Below are 27,873 nucleotides of genomic sequence, written 5' to 3' on the forward strand. Positions count from 1 at the left end.
ATTGTTCAAAGTACAAGGGAAGTAGTTAACAGGAGCTACGCTCTTAGGCTTGGCTAATCAGTCCTTAATCTCTTAGGACTTTATGCTGCTCGGCCTGTCTCACTATCTTATCATTCTCAACATCCCCTCATCACTTATTTCTTTCTCTTTTTAAATCTATATAAGTAAACATTTATTCATGAATTTATTGTTATTATTACTATTATTATTATTATTTTGATGACTTTATTACTTTTTCGTCAGAACACTCTCAAAGTGAAATACTTGAGAATGACAGAAAAACGTCATTTCTCTTTTCTCCTAAAGACTTGGCAGAAACTTTGCACTGTAGCAGAGTTAACATTACTGATGTTTTTTAAAACCGATTTTGTAATAACATACTTCTTAGAGAGAACACATGCATTGATAAATATGATAGGAAATTGTCAAATATACCAATAGAGTTACATAGTTTGTTACATAGTTTGGCAACTATATCGCAGTATACTTCTTTGCGAGAGCGATTCATGCGAAAACACCACCGGTCAAAACTGGTGTGAACGGGTGTTTTACTCAAAAGATTTTTCCACCTTTTTACGTTTCATGTAGGAGTTCCCACCGAGATGATTGTGCTAAAATTCTGTCAACGAGACAAGTGATTTAAAGTTTAAGCGCCGCCCAACCGCCTTACACTCCATTCCCTACTGAGGTAATTCTCGAAATCAAGCATCAGATAATTGCTATGTCCAAATTTGGAGCCCACCGTCAGAGGCTTTAATTTGTTTATCGCATGCATCAAAAGTCGCGAAAGATAATGGCGGATTCTATTATGGCATGAAATGTTTTGTCTAGAAGAAAGCCACAAATGGTAGGTAAACTTTTAATTTTGTATAACGAAAACAAAAAACATATCTTCTTTAATTTGTTGTTTTGTCGTCGGACATGACTCCTCTTTGTTTACGAATTACGACATTTTGGGTGAGAGAGAAATGTCATAATTATCAGCTCGATTATTTTTTTCTCACCTTTCTCTCCTTAGCTACCGTTAGAATTGTTATAACTCTTACTCTTGAAGAGTTATTTAAACCTTTGCTTCGTATCTTATTGTACATAAACAACTCCTGCGTGTTTGTTTTAAATGTTTTGGTCGCTGGGGTTGTGCTAAGGAAGGGTTGAATATTTATTTATTTGGACGACCTGTGCATCCTTAATCGTCCTATTGACTTTGTACGCGACCCGAACATTAAGTTTGATTTGTGCTTTATAACATAGCATTTCACTATGTTTTGTAAAGTTTGTTCAAATATGAATATAGAGGTAGTGCATTGTATGCAGTAAAATGCAAGTCAAATGTAGACGTTGAATCTACTTTGCACCGCCCGATGAATCAATTGTACATTGCTTTTACCAGTACTTTGAAATTGATATTTTGCGCGGCAACTGAACGGAAGAAAAATTCAAAATATAAGACATCAACCGACGAAATAGAAAAAAAAGGGAGCCTTTTGTTTTTTTTAGCGCCAATAAACAATTTTGTATTTTTTCTTATATCGTTAGATTAAAGTTCCAATAAATTTTAACAGCTCTTTCGTATCTGTCCGTTAGGTGAAATTTGTCGTTTGAACAGGCATAAAATAGCCAAATTTAATCAAATTACTTTTAGAGAAAAGTGTCGTTATTTAGCTTAATAATGTTTATACATAAATATGTCCATACATTGCTGAGTTTTGTCGTTCACTTGTTTTTATAATCTTGAAAAGTACCACCGGCAAAATTAGTATCAACTTGTTGACGCGTTTAAACAAAACAATTAACCGTTTAACTCTTTTTAGGTCTACAAAAAAATGTTCGAGTCCTTGATAGAAATTAGTTAGCTCAACTCAATACTAGACTATTGAAAAATTAGAAACTAACGCAATGCGGTCAATATTTTTAGGGCATAAAGCATGTGAGGGAACGCCAAGGAGTCATTGACTGTAATGAATAATTTACTGGGCTTTTTGTCCTTACTACTGGTGGAATGGCCCCTAAGTGGATCAGGTAAAACAAATCATTACTTCAAAAGTTTGGGGAAAACATCTTGCATTGTATCACGATTGATGCCATGTTTGACATTTTTTAAAAAGGCAAACTTTTTAGTTGAGATGTTTACTCTCCCGCACGAGCAAACATCAGTGTTGAGTTTAAATGCTAAGGAGTAACCTTTGCTACGGAGGGCGATAATGGAAACCCGAGAGTCATAGCAACTTTTGTTCAGCCTTCGCTATTTCGGAAAGTAATTCCCTTTGGATGAATTTGGAATCATAAACACAGTACTATAAAGGATGAGGTGAATTTTGGTCTATGGCTAATCTTGAAAGAAAAGTGAAAGAACAGAAGCGGCAATAACAGCATGATTTCTGATCGCATGATATTTAAGTGTCTTATATCTTATCCATATATCTTATGGCTAAGAAGAAAATACCTCTTCTGATCCCACAAATTCCACTATCAACGAAGCCATTTCCGAGATACCTCAAACTTTTTTCTTCAAAACGAGGCTGCGTGCACAGTGTTTGATATGATTGCTATTCTTATTCTTATCCATTTAACACCAATTTGACCTGAATGAGGGGTCTTTGGAACTTGGAATGGCCCTTTTTAAGTGGGATGGAATAATTTTGTTTTGTTACTTTTCGGTCGCTTGAATTTTTATCGAGTCAATAATAATATAATGTAAAGTCATTTTTCCTGAGACCAGAGAGAAGAGTCATTAATAAGGTTAAAATGACATAAATCTCTAAATGCAGTACAGTAACTGAATCACGAGATTTGATTCCCTCACACCGTTGAAAGCTTAAGATTATAAAATTTCTGGCATTGCTACGGCAACATGATGCTTTAACAGAAGAAACCGGAAAATAGGGACCGGTCATTATTTATTCCGGGGAGGGGAAGGGGGAGGATATTGGTTGAGACAACGGAGCACTTACATGACCCCCCCTTAAAGTATACAGTGTGGTTTTGATCCCCCGCATTGGCGGTGGGAGATTTCATGATCCCCCCTCTTCTATCCCAGCCAACACAAAAAGCCAGTGTTAGTGCTCCCAAGAAGCGAAAGCACGCAATTCTATATACTGAACGCTCTGGACAGCTACAAGTCCTGAGGAACGACACGGCATCGCCAGAAAATGAGTCATGGGAACAATTTCTGCTTCCTAACCCACATACCGATAAGTTGAAGTTTTACACCAGTGTTGTTAGGTAGATTTATGAATTTATGAATCTGCTATTTGTAGCAAACAAGCCGGATTCAAACAGTATCTCCTTGAATAACAGTAAATGCGCTGGCAGTTAAACACAAAAATAAAAGATAGGGAAAACAACCTTCTGAGAAACGAGAAGTGGGGAGTATGTCAGAATATCACAAAATTCATTGTTGTCAAGTGTGAGTCCTTCTTGACCACTAAAAGTGACACCTTGAAATCCTCGGTATATTTGTTGTCATTCATCGACAAGCAAGCGAAAAGTCCTTTATAGGGAAGACCATACTCAAAACCCCTCTTCGACGAGCTGAAATATTTTCAGGAAGCTCAAAAACGAGTAAAGGTGCTCCACGAAAAACTTCTAGAAGCCTCAAATAAGCTGGCGACAACCCTTATAAACCTGAAAAGGAAGTTTCCATCTCGCAATGGGAAAGATCGACAATCGAGAACAATAGAAAGGTGAAAACTAAAAGGAGAAGCATTCACAACATAGTGCATACTTGCTTCTCGAAAGTACTCACCTCAGGAGAGGTAGCTGGAAAGGTGTTTGATACAATCAAAACTAACAAAAGTTTTACAAGCTTAACTCTAATCATTTATTGTTATACCATGTATATATTTCTTACTTCCGTTGTTGTAATTTGTAATGACGGTATACCGCCACGTTTATCGAACGTTCTTACTACGGGGATACATTTCAATAACTCTAAAGAATTTAAAACATGGAAATTTGTGGACATTTAAACTATAGAACTTAAACACTTTTTAGCATCACGTTTAATACATACGCACAACCACTGACTATTTCATTATATTAGTCCGTGTCTGAACAAGATCATCGAAAAGGTAATAAATTGATCCCACCGCTTCAAATAATTTTCGCCTTTTTTTTCCTGGTCCCCTCTTAGTGCCTGTCAATTATCTCTGTTCTCTTGAAAATCGTGTGATCCCCAAAATCCTCCGCCCCCTCAGGGCGACAAATAATGAACGGTCCCTAAGTGTTCATTTAAAAAAAAGGAATTTAAAATTCGCATTCATGTTTTCTCTTGCAGTTGCACTACCTCAACATGGACCGTATCTAAGTCCAAGTTACCAAAGATCTTCAAGGGTCAAAAGCGAGATTCAATATTATCCGCATAATTCTGTTACACAAAGACTTCCAAAGGCTAATCCTTGGGGTCGTTATGGGGTTTCTCCTTGGACATCACATGGAACTTACATGGATAAAAACTATCTCAAAAGTATCTCAAAGAAGGGTGATTTCCATACCCATAAATCTCTAGCCAATAATAAAAACGCGGCATCTCGGTTGTATTGGAAACCACAACTAAGACACAGCATGTTTTCTTTGTCAAATGAAAGAACAAAGAAAACGAGTATTCCTCATAAGGGAAGATCGTTCAGACTTAGACCCACCATTAAAAAGGCAACGCTTTCTCCAGAATCACGTTGGGCAAGAAACCAAGTAGACAGTAAAAAGAAGAAAAAACAGTTCATTGTAGCAAACTGGGGTGGCTTAGGACTTGGAAATGGTTATGCACTTGGGTTAACAGGGACGCCAACGGCCACGTATAGCGCGGGACTCGGAACGGGTTACGGGACGGGTCTGACTACTGGTCTTGCCTCTAATTACGGCGCTGGGATTGGAACTATGCTTACAACCGGGACAAATGCCTTGGGTTCAGAGGGAGTCTTAGATACCCGGCAGAATTTTGGCACAAACTACGGTACGAGCAACAGCCAAAGTTCTCTGGGATTAAGCGACCTTTCTGCAGCAGGACTTAGCTCCTTGACATCCCAAACGGGAGTAAATTATTTATCGAATTTAGCTGGAGGAGGAGAAACATCCGATTTAAATTCTTTAAACTCCATAAACCAATACCAAAACAGTGATTTGGATATCTTGGACAATAATAGGAATTCAAATACTGGATTAGCCGGGCTTAACTCTTTCGATGGAACTGCACAGAGTCAACAATATGCTGGGAACAATAATCTGCAAAACTCTTTGGAAGGGAAACTTACTGTGGGTGGTGGAGGAAGACAGGGAATTGGAGGATGTAAGTTCACATATTTTTTTCATTAACTCCTTGGTCGTTTTGTGCAGTAATTTATGAATCGGAACAGTAGAACAGATGAATTGCAAGAAAGGTAAATCCGAGGCCAAAGTAGGCCCTACCTTGTGCACCAATACATTCTACTGACTAGACCAAAGTGGTTTTCAATGTGTCGTTCTTACTAAAAATTATGATAATTATGATAATGATAGATTTTTACCACCCTAATAGACCTTTTTAGCTTTTAGCAAGAGAGGATAAAGGGGACAGAGAAGGCATCCCCCATACACACCCTATTCCATAGGTAATTCGTCCCGAGATATTTTTAGAATCCGAATAAAGTTACCTCGCGCGCTGCGTGGATGTTTCGTGGAGGTTTCGCATGACTAAACGCCGTGCAAAACATGTCGGGCCAAAGGTAATGAAAGCGTAAAGAGATCGAGAGCATTCCTGAATATTGAAGCGAAATGAGTCGGCGCTCACCTGGGAAAAGGAAATCGCTGGACTCTTTGACAACCCACGAAATCAGTTTAACTGGAAGTTGTCGTAACCTCAGTGCCTTAATAAAATGAGAAATTTCGCCGGTCTTTTGAAACCGGTCGTTTGTACAATAAAGCAAGTAGGACGCCAAGTGTTATTTTTGTTGAATAATAAAAGACTAATAAAAGAATGAATATCAAACCAGAAATTACTCTCTTCAAACTGTAAATTATAAATGATCGTGAGAGAATATTCAGTGTGTTAAGGATTTCCCTGCTGTACTGTTAGCTCTATACAAGAGAGGAAGGCTGATTCTTTTATATTTTCGTTTCCCTGACACAGCGTTAGCAGAAATCTCTCTTTAGTCGTTCTCGTCAACAAGACGAATAGCAATATCGCTCTCCGCATCTTCCACTATTTTGTTCTGCGTTAATTCGTGAAGGGCGCGTGGCTCTGAGCGTGGGTCATCCACGCGGAACACATTCGCGCTATATGACGGCTGTTGTCAAATCCCCCTTGAGATTTGGTGTTGTTGGTGTTGTGGTGTTAAAAATAACTCGAGACGAATTACCTATGGAATAGGGTCCCGGTATGGGGGATGCCTTCTCTGTCTCCTTTATCCTCTTTTGGCTTTTAGGTCATTATTTTCCTAGTTAAGACCACGTGATGTTCTCAAGAGAAGTTGCCCTTTTCATTCGTTACACACACATAATTATGCTCGTGTGGAGCGAGTCATTTAAAAGAATCAATTTTCTTGGGTAACGTCACATGGTCTGCGATGAACAGACAAGCTTAAAAGGTCCATTAAAGGGTATCGTCCTTTGAAAAATGCTATGACTAATTAGTTTGCACTCAAGGATTTGGAACTTGACAACGTATCTCAATCTAGGGGCAACTCTGAGCATTACAAATTTCATCGCTTTCATAAAAGTTTCAGTAACTTTCTATCTTAAGTATAATTTCAGGAAGGTGGCATCATTTTAAATACTGAAACTTGTTATTGCTTTCAAACAGCAATGGATCTTGGCATGGATGGATTAAATGACCTTGGTGGAGGCAACAGCTTGTCTGATAGCTCCCTGCAGCAGCTCATAGGGCAAATAATGAACACTGGTGGAGGAGGGGTTGGGGCTGGTGGAGGGAGAATGGGAGGTGGAGGGGCACGTGTAAACGACAATAGCGACAACATGGAAGGGGACATGGGAAACCTTGACCTTGGATCACTCGGGATTAATCTTGGGGGAATGGGAAATAAGCAGGGAAATGGAATGGGAAACGCAATGGATAATGAGATGCAAGACCTCGGAGGGATGGAAAATAGCATGGGAAACGAGATGGGTGGTATGGGAAACGCAATGGCAGGAATGAGTAATGGAATGACAGGAATGACCAATAGCATGGGAGGAATGGGTAATGGAATGGGAGGAATGAGTAATGGAATGGGAGGAGTGGGTAATGGAATGGGAATAGGAGGTGCCGGAATAGCCATGGGGATGGGAGGTATGGGACATGGCATGCACATGGGAGGTATGCATATTGGTGGGCATGCTGCAGGGACTATGGGAGGACAGGATATGACTAACACAGAGGTGAGTGAAATAAAGCAAACACTCAGCGAGGCTACAAACGTCTATTTTACGTTAAAAGAGCCCTGCTAAGTTTAAAACTGTGATGGAATCGTCAATTGGTCAAATATGCTGATGCACAGAGCAAGGGGAAGGGGGGGGGGAAGGTGGTTGTCTCTACAGAAATTTATATTCTAAAAAAATTGTTCAGCAACAAGTGACAGAAGACATTTCTGATGTCGTTATATATGGTCTGTAACGAAAGTACAATATTATAGTTTTATAAAGGCGCATTTTTAAGGTGACTCTAAAAAATCGTTTCAGCGCTGCTTTAAGACATGGCCTGAACAATCCTTCCTTTTCCTAAAATAGCCGATCGGTTACAAGGAAAAACACCCGCAAATAATTCATCTTTACTTTGTGTCTGTTATGTGTTTAAATACCTAATAATCTAACGTGTTACTATCCCAGTAAAGGCTAGTGACAACTATGAATGAGGCATCCAGTTTTTTGGTTTTCTGTCCTGTGTATTTGGATATATGTCACGTGAATATTGCTGTCTTGGGTCAATACTGTGCCTAGGCAGTACTTAGTGCCTTTACCCATTCCTAAAATACTCCTGGAGAAGATATGAAACAAAATTTCATCAGGAAGCACTAACCTCAATCATTTTTTGTTGTTTTTTTGCAAGGATAGCATTAAAACGTTAATACGTTCGCCAATTTAACCCTTGTCCATCCTTACCATACTTAGCAACAGCAGACAGGAAACAGTTTCAATGCCTAAATTTAGTCTTAGATAAAAAAAAGGGACCGTAATTTTTGGAAGTCACTTCAGGAATGCCAAGACATTTTTTAAAAGATAGCAAATAGCCTAACATGACCCCTTTAAGATACCAATCGAGTGACACAAAAAAGTTCACATTTAGATACGTTTTTCACAGTTCCTAAGCAGTGATTTGTGTGTTTTATTGTTTATTAATCAGGCAGACGATGCACAGCCGTCTGACTCCCCTGACGAGCAGCCTATGACAGGTTTCGGCATGCAACGTCCACTGGCCATTGCGCCTATCGTACCTGGACAAACTGTGCATGCGCACGCTAGTGACAAGCCAAAACGACCATCTTATCCGACATCCGACGTCTCACCAGCAGATATGGCATTGAAGGTTCAACTTAAAGCACATAGAGAACATCAGATAAAACTTAAGGTGAGATATAATGGAACGGCATTTAATTTTTTTACGGGTAGCCAACGCGACCGTTGTAAAGTCTGTCGAGTGCCGGCTATTTCCTGGGCCGAGTTATTCAAAGCTGGGTTAAGATTCAGGGAGGAAAAACGTAATGAGCATGCGTGAACTTTTTTGCCCAGATCCCCTGGCCGGATCTGAAAAAATGGCGGGATTTCAAATATTTTTTTGCCTAAAAGCAAAATGTTTTCACTCATAACCCGGAAAGAACAAGCAATTTGTCTTCAAACGTTGCAACCTGTGGTTATAACCTTCTCATTACTTAATTTTCTCGAAGAATACCTCATAGTAAAACGGACTTTAACGACATTAATTTCCTTGCGTTGTATTTGAAATGTGCATGCATAGGTCCGATTTTTTTCAAGACGCATTCACAAAATGTGTTCATATAAGGATGTTCCTGGATATATAAGGTCCGGAGCTCCGCTGTGGACACAGAAACAACAAAAAAATTAACACTTGCCCACAATGTGTTTGAAGTCACCTAACTTTGTCGTCGCACTCGAGCTGATATTTTAAAACCCACGCTCGATCAGACACTCGTAGCTTCGCAGATCACTAAAACATAAACAAAATCCTCAATATAGATTAGTTATTGCGTTGATATGTGGGCAGAAATAGGTCAATCTTTATCTTGTAAAATTTTCCCAAGAATCGGTTTCAAAGCAACTATAGTTTTTTAAACTTGATCGTTTCACGCAGATAAATTTTGCTTTGTCGTGTTGTCAAGTTAAACATGCATCACACCTGTCAAAAACCTAGCTACGCGTAGGTAAGATTTCCTTCAAACAAAGTTAAAGTTACATTGTTGCAAAAACTTTAAGCTCGCAAAGAGATGAGACAAGCAAAGAACAATTCCATCATGCACAAAATTCAGCTTAAGTGAACTTTAAAAAAAGCTTCAATCATGTTCGATAAGGTTGCAAAACAACAAATTATCTTTAAAAAAACAGAAGGCTAGAGGCTCTTGGCTGACAATGGCAATGAAGAAATGAATTTTCTGTACGAAAACAACCTACCTAAAGATCTTAAAAGCAAAATATCAGTTGCAAGCTTCGCAGCCAAGCTGTGATTCACCATTTAGCCATTTTTAATAACTGGTCCATGCGAGGGTCTTCATTCAAGCAAATTAAACACACCAAATCATTCGAAAGTACAGAAAACTGCACATAAGGGTTTGTTTTGCAAACAACTGTTTTGAAGTCATTGCAGGCAGTTGTCGTTCTCTACTTCACAGCGGGTGAAAAGGAAAATTTGCGTACAGAAAGAAAACAAAACTATTAAATAAAAAATGAAAAAAAAATGAAACCTCTGACTATTATTACTTGAGCAACAGAAAAAGGATCGAATGAAGGTAAATCAAACTACTAATAACAGAATACAAGCGGGTTTTAATTCAGCCCGGCGATGGAAGGCGAAGCACTGGACACAAAATCAACTCACAACTCAAATGCACAATTATCAGAAAAATACTCTCCTCTTTGAAAATGTTCAAAATGTTTATTCCACCTCAGACTGACGGAATGATCCGTTCTTCCTTTAACATTGGTTGTTCTGAATACAAAGTAATTTTCAAGTGACGAAAAACAACAAGAACAACAAAAAAAAGAATAAAAAGGCTTTACAGACCTCTACATGGAGCAAACGTTCGCACCTCGTGCATTTGATAAACAAAGGACAGTCGACACGGCCAGTCAACACACAGAAAAGCCCGCCGTGAGCCTGCGATAAGGGATGCGCAGAATCTTGCGCAGAACGTTTTTCCTCCCTGAAGGGTTAAGATAAAACAGGGTTAGTGCGAGGTTTAAATTCAGATTTGAAAGCTTAAAAAGCATTTTAGCTTTCATTCTTTTTGTTTACAAGTTAATGATTGGAAGTTCTAAAAATAACAGAGAAAATTATCCGAGAAAATGCTTTTGAACATAAAAAAAAGAAACCAGGTTAATTTAACTCTGGGTTAATCACTAATCGGCCTTTGAACAACTGGGCTGGATTACAATGTTAAGGTTTTAACTTTTAAATTTAAGAGTTTTAAATTTGTTGAAAGAGGGTTACCTATTTGTATAGTTCTATTTAAACAGGACTTTCATTTTGAAAGCCTTTTAATTTTAAAGTGTGACTTCACTCGAACTGCTAAATCATTTGCGTTAAGCCTGAGAGTTCCCTGCTAGCAGAAAGGTCTCTCATCACGGCACGAGAAAATGACAGACAGAGAGAGATCTCTGCAGACCCCCCAATGTGTTATCTATCACGCGTGTACATACATGTACTGGCGTTTCTTTAACAACCAGCAACATTTTAGTCACATGCGAGACAACTTACAGAACCGGCTTGCGCGATAACAACTGTGGGATCAGAAATTTTCAGGTTTAGTCTCAACAGGGCACCAGCAACTGTCTACCACAAATGTGGTCGGTGACTACATGAAAGAAACACGTCGAAAGCCGGCCAAGGTCTCTCACTTTCCTCTCCTTCTTCTCTGGCCGTGAGAGACCTCTGCTAGCGAGGAAGCCTGAGAGCAAGTTCTCTTTTGTTTTGGAGAGGGAATTGGGTCAGAAAATTTGCATACAATGCTGGCATTTAACCTGAGAAAAAAACATCCTATTTCTCCAAAGGAATTGAAAATGAAACTTAGAAGGCTTCGAGAAAAATTGCGGAGATTAAAAACTGAATACAAATATAGTGATGATGAGGAAGAAACGGAAAAATCAGAAATGGAGACACTAAAAGACCTGAAGAAAGCCACTGAGCAGGCGATCAGGGAACTTCAAGTGGAGGCCGCTAAAGCTGACAAAAGAAAAGGTTGGTTCATTTGAAAAAAAAAAAACAAAGCAAAACGAAACAAAAAGACAAATGATTTGTTATCACGCGTTCTTAATGTTTTGATTTTTTAAAGACTTCATCTTTAGACTGAATTGGTGGCCGAAGTTTTAACTGGTTTTTAGACAAGGAGAGAACATTTGTGTGATAAGATAAACGATTTGCTTGATTTTTAGCTTGCTACTGTTTTATCATTACAATAGGGTTACATAATTGGTTTACATTGTATTCCTTTTTTTGTAAGTCGTGAGAAACTATCGGAGACTGCGCGATAAAATACCTTTCCTTAGTTATACGGTTAGAGATTATAATGCAGCATGCAGAAGCCACCAACAACAATAATGATAATGACAATAAAGATAATAATAATAATAAATAACCCAAATCTTTTATTGATAACAAAGCTAACTATAAAAAAAAATCCTATTTACAATTAATTTCACTATTCAGTCAAAGCACTATTTACATTATTTCTTTCCTTAATAATAATAATAATAATAATAATAATAATAATAACAACAACAACAATAAAACTTCAAGTGTCATTATCACGAAGGAAAATCGTTTCCACTATTATTTATTGACACTACCTTATCACTCACAAAATAATATTGTCCAATTAATTAAAGAAGATAAAAAGAGATGGTACAAAGATAAACACTACCTAATTCTAATTTATTTTTAAAAGACCAATAAAATGTTAAAGTTTAAAATAAATTTTTATTTTATCCCTTTTAACGACAGGTGTCAAGAAACTGATATTCATTCATAATGTTCCTGAATCAGGAAAGACAAGTGGCCTGGAGGACCTGGGTACGGACTTGCTGGCCCTTATTGAGTCAAACAAACCAACCTCCGGACCCGCCGCTAATGGCCCTACTCGTTCCAGGCCTCTTGCTCTTAAACCGGCTGCTCCAACAACTCAGAAAGCTCAAAAGAAGGAGCCCATCCAGGACGATACAAATTCACTCACAGAACTTGAAAAACAGGCTGAACAGGAAGTGAATTTTATGACAAACATTAAAGACAAAGGTATTGTGTAACACTCTAAGCTCCCTGTGAAAGGTTTTAAGCTCATTTCACAAACTCTACTTCTTACAAGGGAGAGAATGCCATTTAAGTTCGAAAGGAAATATATTTTTTTAAAACATTCACTGAAGTTGAAAAGAGGTTAGTTTACTTCTTCCCCACTTGTTATTTTTGCTCTCGCATGGTTACCTAATAGACCTTGTCACGGTTTTCGACGCCATCTTGACGAGTAGGCAAACGCGTGAGAAATTACTGACAGTATTTGTATGAGAATCTAATGTAGAATAATTTCCGTAGAACGGCTGTTCTGAAAAAAATATGAATTGTAAACTAAAGCTTAATTCCTAAGGATTCTACTGAAAAAATTGAGGGCGTTACATGCGCTAGAAGACCCAGAACCACTTTTTAAAATTTTCTATACATTTATGTGTAAGAAAGTCCCGGGAAAAATTACAGACAAATATATGCAAAATCTAAAGCAAGCCTCTGAAGAAATTTAAGCACAGGTACGCCCCCAAAATTTTTAGCACAATCCTTTGTTTTGTAGCTTTAGTTTACAAGTCAAACTTTTTTTCAGAACAGCCATTTTACTGAAGTTATTCTACATTAGATTCTCACTGACAAACACTGTAATTTCTCACGCGTTTGCCTACTTAATTGTCAAGATGGCGTCGAAAACCGTGACAAGGTCTATTAGGCCATGACCTCAACCAGTTCAGTTTCTCTTTCTCGTGAATTTTTTGTAGACGTTTAGAAACACAAGCGTCGATATGAGGGATAAAAAGTCTCTTCTGGTGTTCTGATCGGCTGGGTTTACCATATGCTCTATTTTACAGCTGTTTTTGTAATACTGATTATCATCTGTACTCTAATCATAGTCATAACCATACCTATCACGATGCTACTTGTTTCAGAGAATCACCGCTATACACAATTTTGAAGGGCATGTACATGTATGCCCGTACTAACACCTGATTTTTCCATTTCTATCGCCATTGCATTTTTCTCTACTAATGGCACTGCCGTAACCGAAACCATTATCATAATCGCACCATGACAACTTAAGCCAATACCTTTCCCATGATATGCACATTGCCATTTCTTTGTATGTATTATCATCGAACTGTTTCTATTGTGATTGCCATTATCTTTACAATCACCAGTGACACTAATTCAAACGTATTGGCGTTAGCATTAGCATTAGTTGGAATAATGCATATGCAATGCCAATACCATGGCTAATATACACTTAATGTCCGATCCCGAGGGAAACAGTTAGTTTTGTCTTCCCGAGAGTCCTGATGTTTCCCGAGACGAAGTCGAGGAAAACACCAGGACTCGAGGGAAAACAAAACTAACTGGTTTCCCAAGGGATCTGACATTAAGTGTTTTGTTATATTTCTAGACTTGACTTCAACAGCAACAAACGAATAACCGAAGCGAACCAAAACAGTCGACTCGGTGCTTATAACAACACAAATTTAATTCTTAAAACCACTGAATGAATCATTTACTAAGTACTTTCCTTATATTATCTGTATCTTTTTCCTCCACTAGCTGCTGTTTCTCTTCTGGGATGACTTTAAAAATTGTTGCTTTTTAGCTTGAGGCTTCGTGTTTGTGTTCAAGTTGTTGTGTGCATTCACGAAAAAGAAACCTGGCAATGTTTTTTCCCGCCTTCAGTCACACCACTTTCCACCATGCTTTGATCACGTGCTGTAATGTAGCCCGAGCGGGGTACATTATACACTTAATGTCAGATCCCGAGGGAAACAGTTAGTTTTGTTTCGTCCCGGGAAACATCAGGACTCGAGGGAAAACAAAACTAACTGGTTTCCCGAGGGACCTGACATTAAGTGTTTTGTTATATTTGTAGACTTTCACTTCAACGTACTTCAACAGCAGCAAAAGATACGCATAAGGGGAGCGAATCAAAACAGTACGACTCGGTGCTTATAGAGCGGTTTTCACTTGACTGTCGTAAAACCAAAACCAAAGTAAATACACTAGCCAACCAAAGGGCGTAGTAAAACCAAAACCAAAACCAAAACCAATCCCTTTCGACAGTCAAGTGAAAACCGCTCTAAGAACACAAATTTAATTCTCAAAACCACTGAATGAATGAATGATTTAAAAAGTACTTTCCTTATATTATCTGCATCTTTTTCCTCCACTAGCTGCTGCTTCTCTTCTGGGATAACTTTGAAAATCATTGCTTTTTAGCTTGAGGCTTCATGTTTGTGTTCGGTTGTGAATGTTGTTGTGTTCATTCACGAAAAAGAAAACTGGTAGTGTTTTTCCCGCCTTCTGTCACGCCACTTTCCACCATGCTTTGATCACGTGCTGTAATGTATCCCGAGCGGGGTACATTGCTTGATGTATCACGATCGGGTTACATTTGATTTTAGTCAAGGCCACGTGACCAAGAATCAGCCAATGGCTGTCCCTGTTTAGTTGAGTGAAAGTCTATAAATATAACAATCCTTAATGTATCACGATCGGGATACATTTGATTTTATTCAACGCCACGTGACCAAGAATCAAAATGATGGCAGTCCCTATTTAGTTGACTGAAAGTCTAGGAATATAACAATACCATTTACTTAGCATTCGCATTCCCATCGACATTACCGCTGGTATTATTATTGTCATCGTCAGTAACAGCAATTCATAAGCATTCTAACCACTAATGTGGTTCCCGTTACTCTCACCATTCCTATTAGCATTACTATTAATTTTAGTATAAACATTACCAATACCATCCCCATTTTCATCAACTTCGCTTTTTTTCTTGCTGGAAGCCTCACCAAATACACTGAAACCAGGATAAGATATAGAAATTCCAGGTAAATACATAAAGCCCTTGGTCATTATAATATTAGCTGTACAGACCTTAGTACTATTGTTATGACCAAGGAGTCCGCAAAGGTGCTATTTTTTTAAATTTCAATTCCACAGCTAAACAGAATAGGCTGAATCCAGGACTAAAAATTAAGATTCCAGGTAAGTAGTATAGCATTAGTGTATCCTTGATCTTGCCTGTATCTTCTGTCGCGGAATCATTATCAATTAATGAAGTTTGACGTTCCCACGTGAGAAGGATTTGGAAAACACGTGAAAAAAATAAAGAAATAAATCCTCAGGACAGGGGAAATGAGCTGTAAGCTCCCGGGACGACGGCCTAATAATCACTAGATAACGATCCCGCGAAGTAATCAAAAGCTTATGCTTCACGAGGAGGTGACCAGTTCTTGTTCAATGCAGTTTATAGGTTGTGTCACAGGGAGTGCGACAAACAAGAGAAAATAACCTTGTAGTGGATTCAGGTTTACAGACCTACTTTGGGTCCCGATGTTCTGATTATCTCTAAACGCAACCTTTACAAAATTTCGTTCTTTCTCAATCAACTGTCACTTAATTTGCAGAACCGGTAGAAGTATCTCCAAATCAAAGTACAAGTAAGTAAAACGTTTTTAGGCATAATGTTAAATCAGTTAAGCAACCTGGTATACTTATTTTCAAAGAAAGGTTAAAATTAAGAAAAAGCTACAGTTGTATAAAGGTAGGGTTCTCGCCACAAAACAAATCAAGTTAGTTTATCAACTTAACTGAATTTCAATAAATTTTTTAACAAAATAAAACATCATGAATCTTTTGATGCAAAAAATTACGCTGACAAAAATGCTTGCTGTTCCGAAAACTGAGTTTCCCCGCCGAAATTTTGCTAAATGAGCAACAAAACTGAAACGGACAAGACTGTCACGGTTTATTCATTAAAAGAAATAATTCACAGCCCCCACTTTATTGACTCTACTTAGCCTTTTCTCTTCCCCTCGTCGAACATATTCGCCGGAAGAAATACGTTGCCATGGTACATGTTGCGTTTTCTTTAGATTAAAAATAACAAAAATAGTTAGTTCAGGATCTTTGTAATAGTAAATCGTGTTGGCAGGGAGAAGGAAAAGTGCGCTATACAGCAACATGATATATACTACTTTCCATACGGGTGGAAAAGAATTCATCAAGACTGACTGACTGCTAATCTTATTACTGAAGGTTCCAAAGCAGACATCCGCATGCATGTGTTTGGGGCACAAATTGCCCCACGAAGGAATGGATATCGCATGAGTCCAAGTAGGCATCAGAAAATTATCTAATCAAGAAAACCTAATGATAAAAAGGGATTTGAGAAAGGTTATAAGATCGACGCTCTTTTTTGCCGAATAGTTTTTTTTGTATTAAAGCTGGACCAAGTAAGAGCTAATTAAAATAACTTGACATTTTCATATCTTTCGACTTAAACGTTCGTCGTGAGGAGAATTGACAACAAAAAGGAAAAGGAATAATATCCCATGAAAAAGTTATAATTGTTGTGTGCTCATTTTCTAAAAATGTAGCTGGAATTATTCCGTACTGGAAAGAGACAACTTTCCCTTTTGTTAAGTATAACAGAGTCAGTAAGGACCAAAATTACAGCCACTTGCTGTTGCCGTCTGCCATCAGTCGGGATTTCTGTAATCGGATAGTGCGAACACACTCACAAAACCATTTTATTATAACATTATATCGAAACACGCAATCCCTAACACGTGCAACAACGGTATATAAACAAACCAATTTTCACTGAAGTACTTTTGAGAACGTGAAAACCAACTTCTTCACGTTCAGAAAACAGCAACGACAAACGGCAAAAGTGAAAAATGGCGGGAAAATATATCGCTTGGTTTTCTGTGCCTGTTGATCAGTTGTTAACGTAATTAGCTTAATCTAATCAGCCCGCGTCCACTACCTCTAAATCTCCACATGTTAAAGATGTGTTTTAATTTACTTGCAGCTCCACACTTGAGTGTACCTTTAAGACCAAAAGTAATAAAAACACCAGGAGGCCAGCGCCTACTTAATCCACTTCAGCTGAACAACTTGGCACAAATATTACCAGGTATATCTAACTTATATCGCGCGTTACAAGAAAGGTAATTAGAGCACTTAAGTGTCCTAAGGTCTGCTTCCAACTTTATTTTTGTTACCTTAGTTGCTAAATCCTGGTTTGACAGCAAATTTCTTCAATTTGAAGTTGTCGTAGCAGACTTTTTTCGGTAACGAAAGTTTTAACCATCAAGAGCAAAATGTTGTACTTCAAAACTTGCGGCATCGCCTATTTACGCCAATTTCAAAGGCGCATGATTGATTAGTTAAAATTTATCAGATTTAACCAATTAGCAGTAGGGCTGATAATACATAATCGGGCCCCAAAAAGTGTTGAATTTAAGACTCTTGTTCTCTTAATCGATGCAATGATGTAATGGGAAACGGGAATTTCCTATTTCCGGTGCTCGTTCGCTGTTGCCGGTTTCCCTTTCATAAACGGTCGTTTCTATTTTTAACGGTCGATGGAACAAAGCCTACATAGGCATGAACTCATAATAGATGTAATATATCCCCTGGATTAATGAGCAATTAATGAATGAGGCTGAGTAGGATATGAAGAATTAAGCAGATCGAGGAGGGTGTTATCTACGGAGGCCGAAGGCCGTGGTGGATAACACCCTCCTCGATCTGCTTAATTCTTCATATCCTACGAAAGCCGAATTCATCAATTGCTTTATTATTCATTCAAAATAATTCCTAGTTTAAAAATATAGCTGAAACATGCTTACCTGCATCGATGTTAAATTCATCTTCGATACTGTACGGCTAGGTTTGTCCAGCTCCGCAAATATTACCAAATAGCAGATGTCGCTCTCCGAGTTTTCTTCTTGCTGTTTTTGCTATGTTTTTAGTTATTATTTCGCCTAGTTCCAACTGTAGTTCTTACTCTTGAAACGAGTGAAATGTCCGCCATTTTTTTCACAACTAAAACAACTCAGCCTCGTCCCCAGGTCTCCTCGGTTAACGGTGCCTTAACCTGTAGAGGGCTGCATTTTTGACGTCATTTCCGTGTTAAACACAAAATTCTTTCAAATTTGGTCATCAGTAACTGGTTATGGTGAATTATGCGTGTGCTTTTAGCCAATCAAAATTGGGGAAATATTTCGAATGAATAATGACTTACAATAAGGCACTGGATAATACATTTGTGACTGGTCTTAGTAAGAAAGCAGGACGTTGAAGCCCAAGTTGAATTTACGTTAAAAGTTTTGGAAAGGGCTAGTAGGGTCGCCTGCTACTGATGTGTCAGTAAGAAAAAACGTTTGCTAGTTTATATACTTACATTTTTCCCAAATTTAAGCGGCTCGGTATTGTAGTGTAGTGGTAAGGGAGAGAAATTAGGATACGAAAGGTCCGGGTTCGATCATTGGTTGCGATCTGTTTGTTAAAAATGGCAGCGACCGTTTACGAAAGGTAAATTTGCTTCGCAGTTCTCCGTTTACCCGGAAAAACGTTTTGATCAAAAGGTAAAATAGATAGAGAAGGAAATAAAAACCACAGGCTAAAAAACCTAACTAAAGGTTGATCAAGCGCTTCGAAGTTTGTATTACTGAGAAGTTACTGATATCACTGATTTATAAGCAAGTAATTTCAAACTGAGAAAATGCTTAAAAAAGTTCCATTAAAGAAGTTGACCAAAGATATCCCAGTGAGGTCCAATAAACCGATGCAAAATGATGGCTATCCGGCTAAAAAACTAAGGTCAACAAATTAAAATAAACAATAGTTTTAAGAATACTGTTTTTTTTAGATAAATTCCATACCCAGGGTGATCTTCTTTTTGTCTTGGAATTGATAAAAGGAATTTTCTATTATATTTCAGCGCCTGTGGATAATTCAAGAGATAGGAAATTCCATCCCTCTCGACCACTCAGTAAGAGAATACTTTCCCTTTATACCTATACACGTTAAAACATTCTCGTGGCACTTGGTTTTTGGGGGTTTGAAAAAGTATAAAGAAATCCGACCACCCCCGCTCTACCCCCCTCCCCCCCCCCCCACCAAAAAAAAGGTACGCTATAATTATACAGTTGTCTGAAAATAAGGATTTGGTCACAATACAGAGAGCGAATCCGACCGCAAACTGCAGCAGTTAACTAGGACACAAGGACGGCATTTTATTTTCGGTTGTAACTCCTCATGGCAAAAATTAAATACTGCTAAAAAAATATCTTTATGTCGAAGCACAAAGGAAGCTCCAACTTATAATGTTATTGGAGAAACTTTCAATCAAAAGGATGTTCTAGAACGAAGCAGCTCTGGGACAGTTCAGATTAAAGCTATAGCCCTACATGGTAATTGTAGCTAAGAAGGGACCTAGAATCGTAACAAAGGCTTGTTTATCTCTGACAGATGGATCAAGAAGAATTTTTCACCCTCCAGGTCAGTATCGAGCATAATTTTCAACACTTTTAACTTGCAATAAGATATAGTTATTCTGTAGTATTTTGTGTGACAAATGTCTGTGAAATAATGGAATAATGGGCATCACCAGGGTTGTATTTTTTTATGAGTATGGAAACTGGGTTATAAAACATTAAACGAAGTCAGTTTAAGGGCTATTTCTATTGGTAAACGTTAAGGCGCACATTGGCAGAAAGGTCCACTCGACGGAGCTGAACCCGAATTCTTTAAGATAAAACACCCAAGAATATTACCACACTCTCTGGATGGGATGCGATGACATGGCAGGGTAACCCTCAGCGGTGTTCGCTGTACTGCAGGTGAAGGGCGAATATGTCAAGCAAAGTTTCAAATGTGGGGAAATAACACAACGTTAGTACTTGAGTTCTGGGTGTGAACTGCTCGACCACCTTTAATTTCTGTTAGTTTAGGGTCAAATTTGACGAGCTACGTGTAAAGTTAAATTTATCCTCAAACTAACATCTTTTCTAAAGATCAAAAGTATATATGCTTTCGGTGTGGTTGTTGAGGCACAGCCTTTGATATCTAAGTAAACGATTTTTCAGGTACTTGTAGCAGTGTATCGTTATCTGAAAGCAGGAGGAAAAAGTGTGTCCGCCATGTATATTTCTTTAAAGTGCAATTTACTCGTAAGCTAATCCAGAAAGAAGCTTCCACTGTAAAAATCCCAAAATGGGTGAACTTTGCAAAAATTTTCAGATATACTCAGTATTTTGTCGTAAAACAGTCGAACAACCGATTACTTAAAGCTTTTAGTCAAAATAAAGCTGAGCATCTTTTTTTCTTGCCAGGTTATTTTAGTATCGGTTGCTGGAGAGACCAGCCTGAGAGGGCTTTACCAAGCCTGGAGGGAATATTTCCAATGTTGGATGGAAACGATTACAAAGCCCGAAAACTTCCGATAAAGAAATGCGCCACAATAGCCAGAGTTCAAGGATTTCCAGCCTTTGCCTTAGAAAATGGTGGTCAATGTTTAGGTGGGAAGGATATTCTACAGACATACAACATGTATGGGGCCTCTAGCGCGTGTCAGGCGGATGGACGAGGAGGTCCCTGGAGTATGGAGGTTTATAAGTTCACAAGTAAGTTATTTGTTATGTGTGGACAGGATAAAGCGAATCCTGTGTTCTGATTGGCTACCCGACCGGACAGAATGGCTGTACCTTGCCCGCTAGGGATTTCCGGCATTGACCCCTAAGAAAAAGAAGTCTTTTTTATCATATAATCATCTTTTATTGGCCAAGCTTGTTCGGTCAAGATGACTGGATATTCAGGATCGTTTTTTTTTTTTTAGCATTGTTATTGACGGACGGAGACGGTCAGCATCTAGCAATCTTGATTTAACAAGCTTGGCCAATAACCCATATTATGGGTATTGTGTATGACGTGGCTCCAAAATGCACATTATTTGAGTGTCAACGTATTTAGCACGAAATTACTAATTGGGGACACTATTTTTACCTCTCCTACCGGAGACGGAACCGCCATTTTTCGTGGTCATCCGAGCCACGGAAGGACTAGCCGCTTGCAGTGCAAAGGGAGTACCTTCATTTCTCAGTTATTTTAAGACCCTGAGTATGGGTCTGGCCCCGGGAATCGAAACCGCGACTTCACGAGGGATTGACTTAATTTCGAACCTGCGGTAAAATCACAAAGAAACGAGTGATAAGTTAACAACCGACCGGGGGTTACATTGTGGTCTGGAGAATCGTGCTCTTTTTATCTTTAAATTGGGAAGGGCGGCAATCCCGACGAGTTACGTCTGAAACCATTGCCTCTTTAATTACTGCTTATAGTCAAATTTATGGTATAAAGGTTCATTTTCATTTTGGCATCAACTCAGTGAAAATAACTTTGTTTTTCATATTTGTTTCCAGAACATACACCATCCCGTCGAGGTGGAATTCCTCGCTTGAAAAGCGTAAACTCTCCACTGGGTAGAAAACATTAACTGCTATAGTCAGTAAAGAGAAAAAGTGAAGGCTTACAGAGTCGGTTCATGGTATGCTATACGCAGATGCAGACTGTTCTGTCATAAACCATGAGAACGAAACACAACACTATCACTCGTTCCAGCTTCTTTGTTTTGGTTCGTTAATGTGGCTCATCTGAGAAACAAGTTAAATGTACTGAGCACGCTATCCACCGGCATTGGGGATATCGATGAATCTACTTAAATTTAGATGTAGTTGCAGCTTTTGCACTGAAAAATAATCGAGAAGTGTCATTCAACGATGGCAATGAATAAAACACTATCAAAAGATTTGCGGAATCGAAATTCACGGGTATATCGTTCACCCAGATATATTTACCATAGGCTCCCAAGACGTCGCCAAGAGTACCTAGTAGGCTACAGGAAGGCCAGTTAAATACATAGTGAGTATACTGCATTTTACTCTTCCGTTCGTGTAGTATTGGGGAGACAATATCGGTATGTGCAATTCGCTTATACGAAAACAGTGCATTACCAACATAAAATCTTTGATTAGGATGACATAGAAGCTTTGATCCAGGGAAAACCACGATCACAACAACAACAATAACAACAACAAAAGCAATCTAGCAGTTTCAAAGTTTTTTCAAGGTATGGGCTTGACCTTGTGTACCATACAACAGATTCCCCATGCAAGGAACTCGATAAATCGAGACCGCAAGTATGCACGTACGTACAACGGGACAGTTGATCCTTTTGTAATGCTTGCATCATGCCTCAGTAATGGTGTATCTATCCTGCGTGTACCGTATTCTCACTTTGTAAGCTCATACCATCTCTTACACATTTATAAATCTGTTTTAGTGAATAAAAAAATAATTAAATAAAGTATATCAGACAACCTTGTAAGTCCGTGTCACTTTATGATGTCATTTGATGAAATTCCCTTTTCCAAATATCAGTAACTGACCCAAAGTGGAGGGGTTGGAGAAATAATGATCTCCAAAAGAGAGAATGGGGACAAAAGTTGAAACTCCAATAATCCCTGGGGTCATGAGAAGCGAGACTTTAGTGGTCCTCTAGTTAACAATTGGTTTAAGCCTAGGTTATGTATAGTGAAGGAGAGGAGGTCCCCCTAGCCTTTTGAGTGATCTCAAAGCTTCCCAAGTGCGTCACATGTCCATATATTAAGCACAGCTGAAGCATAAGCCAATATTCATTTTAACGTTTTCAACGTGTTAGTCAGTTCTAGTGTGGTTAGTATAGGGGGCGCTCAAAGCAGATCGCCAGCGTCGCCAATTTCTACTGGAATAGCTGATAAGGTGATACTTGGTAAAGAAATATCAAAAAGTGTCAGATGTTTTCAAAAAACACAAACGTTTCGGGTTTATGACCTTTCTTCAGTGTGAGAAAAAATTGTTGTTTTTAATTCATTTCGAAGACGTTTTAACTCTCAGTACTGAGAGAAAGTATGTTTAGAAGGAAAGCTGCTGTACTTATTCGGAGAAGACATTTTTTTGTAAAGAATAATTGCACGCGCAAATTAGCGCGCACAAGTAAGAACACTCGAGTCGTCCCTCTACTGTTCGCAGACCAAAAACTTAATTTTCTCTTTTAATAAGTTTAAATAACAGATAATTTTCTGAAGTTTGAAGTAAATGAAAATGAAAATGAGAAAGACGGTGACCAGCAGATTAGAGATAACACAGCAAAGAATCTCAAACTATAGAGAATTGCTATCACAAATTTCTCGTACTTAGCAATGTGGACTGACTGCTGGTTGACCAAAATTATGGGTTGGTTGGCGTAAATTTGTTTTTGGTGGGAACGGAATATTTATGATGAAGTTGTTAATATATGAAAATCATATATGTGAACTGCGGAGTGAATAATTTAATGAAGAATGATCATCGCAGTTATATACGCAACTTTTGTAGTTGCGAAAAGAAAGCCTGAAAAAAAAAATAAAGTAAATATTAATAAATTATTATTAACAAATTCAGGCTTGTATGGGATTCGAACCCTTGACCTCTGCGATACCGGTGCAGCGCTCTACCAATTAAGCTAACAAGCCAACAACGACTAGAAATGGCAGTACTATGAGCCCAGTGAGAAGGTCAGTGATCGCCAATCCACCAAGAAGAATGTAAGAAGTAGTTCGGAGTGACTGGTTCTTCCAAATTGCCATCAAAATCAGAGCATTTCCAACCACTGCTGGTGAAATAATAGCGTTGACAGTACATGTTACTATAACTACGACATACGCGGCAGAGGCGATCATTTTCACGACTTGAAGTACTGTAGGTTTACCCGTACCAGGATCTGTTTGCAGTATTTTCACTACAATCGAATTGGAATTTATCGAAAAACCACGATATTTGCACGTGATGGAGCTGTATATCCCTGTCAGCTTTTATAAAAGTAGAAGGAGGACGCTGGGTTGGGCTTGGTGAGTAGAACTGGTGAGTAGAACTTACAACAGAGGCCTGACAAAAATGCGTAGTCGTTGCTTAAAGTACTTATGTAAAGAGAGTATTAGAGATTATAATAATCCGCCGCGTTTGGCCGCCTAAGATCTGGTGTCAGTTCACTGAATAATGCAGAATATTCCCTGCGACATTTGACATTAGAAATGATTGGATTCTATTTTTGCTCTGCACTATAACCAAATAGAATGACAAAACCATACTGACAGCATCAATGAATATTACATTATTTTAAGAGTCGTGGTGCCGTAGTGATCAATTGTGGGATAAAAGTGAATTTCTTTTAAGCCTTATGGTTGCATGGCGGCCGAGATGCCATCTCGTGCCTCCTAACTTGTGTATTATATTGTATAGAGGGTGAATTGGAGCAAATTATCACGAAAAATTCGTTTGAGCATTAAGGAAAACAACAACTAACTGCAGAGTAAGTTTCATTAACCTTTATTTAGTATTTCCTACAAATTTTAGGATTGTATTTTTACCCCATACAAACACCGTAATTTTACTGGAACCGTGCTGTGGTACTATCACGGAGCCTGGGTTTCCTGTGCTTGTACTTGGTAGTTTATTTAAACTTTTTAGAGTTGTCATCAAATTCGCAAGGGCAGTTTGCTGTTTGGCATGATGGGAAGAATAAGACGATCGTCAAATTTTAATTCATCTTTACCCCCAAGTGGCAAACTTCCCGTCTAAATTGAATAGATTAACAGATACAAGGGTTTTTATTGCAGCTGAAGAATGAATGGTTCGAAGTACTGGAGTTGGTGGCTTTATTTCTCCTCAAAACGGGAACTTTCTGTGCTAAAAACTGGAAGGAGATCTCCGTAGATGCTATATTTTGCTTTTTTTTTTTAGATCTTTTTCGAAAAGAAGAGGGCAAATACACAGTAACTTTGATAAATGGAAGTTCTTTAATCTCACAGCGCATTCAGAATGAAGTTGTTCTTGTAGTGCTACAGATGAAATGTAGACTGCGGACTGACTGTGGACTATTGTTTTCAGGGTTAGGAAACAAAGGGACTATTGTTGTCACGTTCTTATTTGCGTCAGTGAAAACAGTACTCCGCAGTCTGCGTTTCTGATTACTCAGTTTCTTGCAATATTAAGAAATGGTTAACTTGAAACGTGCGATTATCGAGTTATGTATGCACGCTAAGCACGATGCGATGAAAGCTATACAATCTGAGCGCGTTTCCTAAAAAATTTGCTTGAATTTAACGTCAACTTGATTTACATTGTAAACGACAATAACACAATGCTAACTGATAAACTTTCATTTCCATACAGACGTTCTCTTCTATTAAAACACATAAAATGTACCTTAAAATGTCGAGCTTAAATCTTTGCTCAATCGGTTTTTCTTTTGAGCTCCTAGCCGCGAAGAAGACAGTGATAAATATCTCCTGGACAAATTTGTCGCTTGATCTTTTGACTTTAATTTTCTTCAAATCGACAACTAATTATTTTCTTCAATTTCCACCGTTTCATTTGTACATTTCATCGATGCATTTTTAACGGACAGGAGAGGGGATTTACTGAATTTGCCTCAATTTTACCGCGCTAGCTCAGTTTCTTGGCGTGCACCAACTTGCAAATGGTAGATGGCTAACTGACCAATCAGAGCTCGTGCTTTACTTTTGTTATGTTATAAAAAGCTTTGGGTAAGAATATCATTTCAGATAACAGATAGTCCTTCGGCACTCTTGTTCTTTTTGTGCGTCAACTTTCGTAAAAAAAAAAATGTTAGCGTAGCATTTTAAGGTTAAATTTGACCAGCATTTTGTGCAGCGAAGTGTATGGAACGATCGGTCATGACCTCAAACTTGCAGGTATAAAACTAGAAGCTCAGAGGCTTATTTGCTGAAGTTAGGGGAAAATCTGTCGTAGGAGTTATCATTTGCATGTTTCGTAAAAAAGCAGATTTAAATATATGCTAATATCTCAAAGGTTTTCATACTTACAAGAAAATAAATAACATGTTCTTCAAATTTCACTATTCTTTATTAATGATGCCAAAAATCATAGAAAGTGGTCAAATTGTTCCTGCTGAAAAACGCGATTAAAAAACATAGCCATTACCCATATAAATAGGTTAGGGCCTAAACTATTGTCGAATGTTAATTGTAACGTTTTCCTCTGTCGCAGTGATCATAAGTGAAGGCAATTAAGCTAGTGATGGTTACTTCCACTCCCAGACTCGTCATCTTGTTGCGTTGCATCAGTCCTATATAAATACGAAAAATGATGGAATGAATATCTTTGCTACCCTGGGTACGAGAGGTTTTGCTCGCGTGCGGCACCCAGGGTATGTCTTTGCGCAGTTGATAATATTTAGGTTATCAAAGTGTCAAACAAAAACGCATTTAACTCACAATAAAGGCGGTGTCATGCCTCAACAAATGATAGCAAAAAACGGAGGTATTTTAACATTGTAGGTACGATAAGAGTCCGCGCCCTTGTAAGTCGATATAATTTAATGAATGGGAAGAAGTCAGAAACGAAATTTATTCCAGAAGAGAATAAATGATTTTATGCAGCTACATGTAGTTAAGGGAGTTGATATGTTACTTAATGACGGGTCAGATTACATACGGGACCTTGATAAGTGGATATTTAACTCAGTGCAGGCCTGGTTGCAGGCCTCTTTTTCTTCAGCTTCAACAGGAAAAAGTTTTCCCCACCCTAAGGGGTGGCTATGAGACATATAAAGGGGGTTCACTTGGTTCGGGTGGCGGGTTTGCCCTCACCTTTGCTGATTATAAATCAGTATCTCTAGATTTCATGTAATTTGGATTAATTGTTATCAAATAAACAGCCACAATTGTGGCCAAAATATGGCAAAAATATTGTTATACCTTTTATGCCGCTTCCAGCAAACAGAGCTCAGTCCTGGCAATGAGCTTCGTAGTTAGGGTTAAGTAGACAAGAGGCAGAAATACTAATTTAAGTATATATGATGGTTATGCCGTCAGCCATTTAGTAAACCTCCACGACTCATGCTAATGTTGACTCATGCTGAATTCCTTTTAAAACTATATCAACATTATAAAATTCGAATTTTACCAGGTATGTTTAATTCGTGAGGTGCGATGCATGTATACCCATTCATATTTAGGTAGATAGCTTTCGTAATAGAATTTTTTTTCTTGCTCAACTGTGCCGTCTGCATTCATCTTCTTCACATCAACCTGGAATGAAATAATAATAAAAGATGTCGAGTAATGTAACTAGTATTAACGAGTTTCAATTCAATAAAATATCGTGACATATGTGACAATTTAAATTCATTAAAAAGAAAAAAAATATATCAGTTTTCATTTTCATGTTATTCATAAACGTAATTACTTATTGACACTATAGGTAAAATTCTTATATAGTCCACAAGAAGCCCGCCCGGGAAAGCTCTCAACGGAATTTTATATAGATATAACTGAGGCCTGAAAAAAGGTATACCCTGAAATATCATAAGTAGCATCAGTGAGTTTTCACACGAGTGGTTTATTCATAATAAAATGATTATGCATAATAACAGTAGCAAGATGGATGCAGTGTCGGACCAGGCCAGAGCCTCCCCTATAAAACTTTGACGAGTGCCCTCTGCACATCAAGCAAACGGTAAGCGCTTAATATATAGATTTAGCCAGGGCTAAAAGCGAAGCTCCCATTAATAAATTTAT

The 27,873-nt window shown here is 38.2% G+C and overlaps 1 protein-coding gene across 1 annotated transcript; it reads left to right on the top strand.

The window, feature by feature from the left end:
- Positions 1-599: 599 nt before the first annotated feature.
- LOC140924319 (uncharacterized) lies at positions 600-22,607 on the top strand. Its single transcript, XM_073374349.1, has 14 exons — positions 600-847; positions 1,916-2,019; positions 4,277-5,284; positions 6,776-7,350; positions 8,312-8,536; positions 11,191-11,377; positions 12,140-12,427; positions 15,383-15,427; positions 15,850-15,882; positions 17,259-17,363; positions 19,176-19,226; positions 19,706-19,735; positions 20,569-20,859; positions 21,655-22,607. Exons 2-14 carry the CDS (start codon positions 1,959-1,961, stop codon positions 21,726-21,728), a joined length of 2,973 nt encoding a protein of 990 aa, XP_073230450.1. The 5' UTR covers positions 600-847; positions 1,916-1,958; the 3' UTR covers positions 21,729-22,607.
- The last annotated feature ends 5,266 nt before the right edge of the window (positions 22,608-27,873 follow it).

Source organism: Porites lutea, chromosome 14 (genome assembly GCF_958299795.1).
Source record: "Porites lutea chromosome 14, jaPorLute2.1, whole genome shotgun sequence".
NCBI lineage: Eukaryota > Metazoa > Cnidaria > Anthozoa > Scleractinia > Poritidae > Porites > Porites lutea.

Excerpts from the sequence above, each read along its gene's own strand:
- LOC140924319 (XM_073374349.1), top strand. The coding sequence starts at position 1,959 with ATGAATAATTTACTGGGCTTTTTGTCCTTACTACTGGTGGAATGGCCC. Across the intron at positions 7,351-8,311 it reads AGGATATGACTAACACAGAG|GCAGACGATGCACAGCCGTC; the intron begins GTGAGTGAAATA and ends TTTATTAATCAG. Across the intron at positions 20,860-21,654 it reads GGAGGTTTATAAGTTCACAA|AACATACACCATCCCGTCGA; the intron begins GTAAGTTATTTG and ends ATTTGTTTCCAG.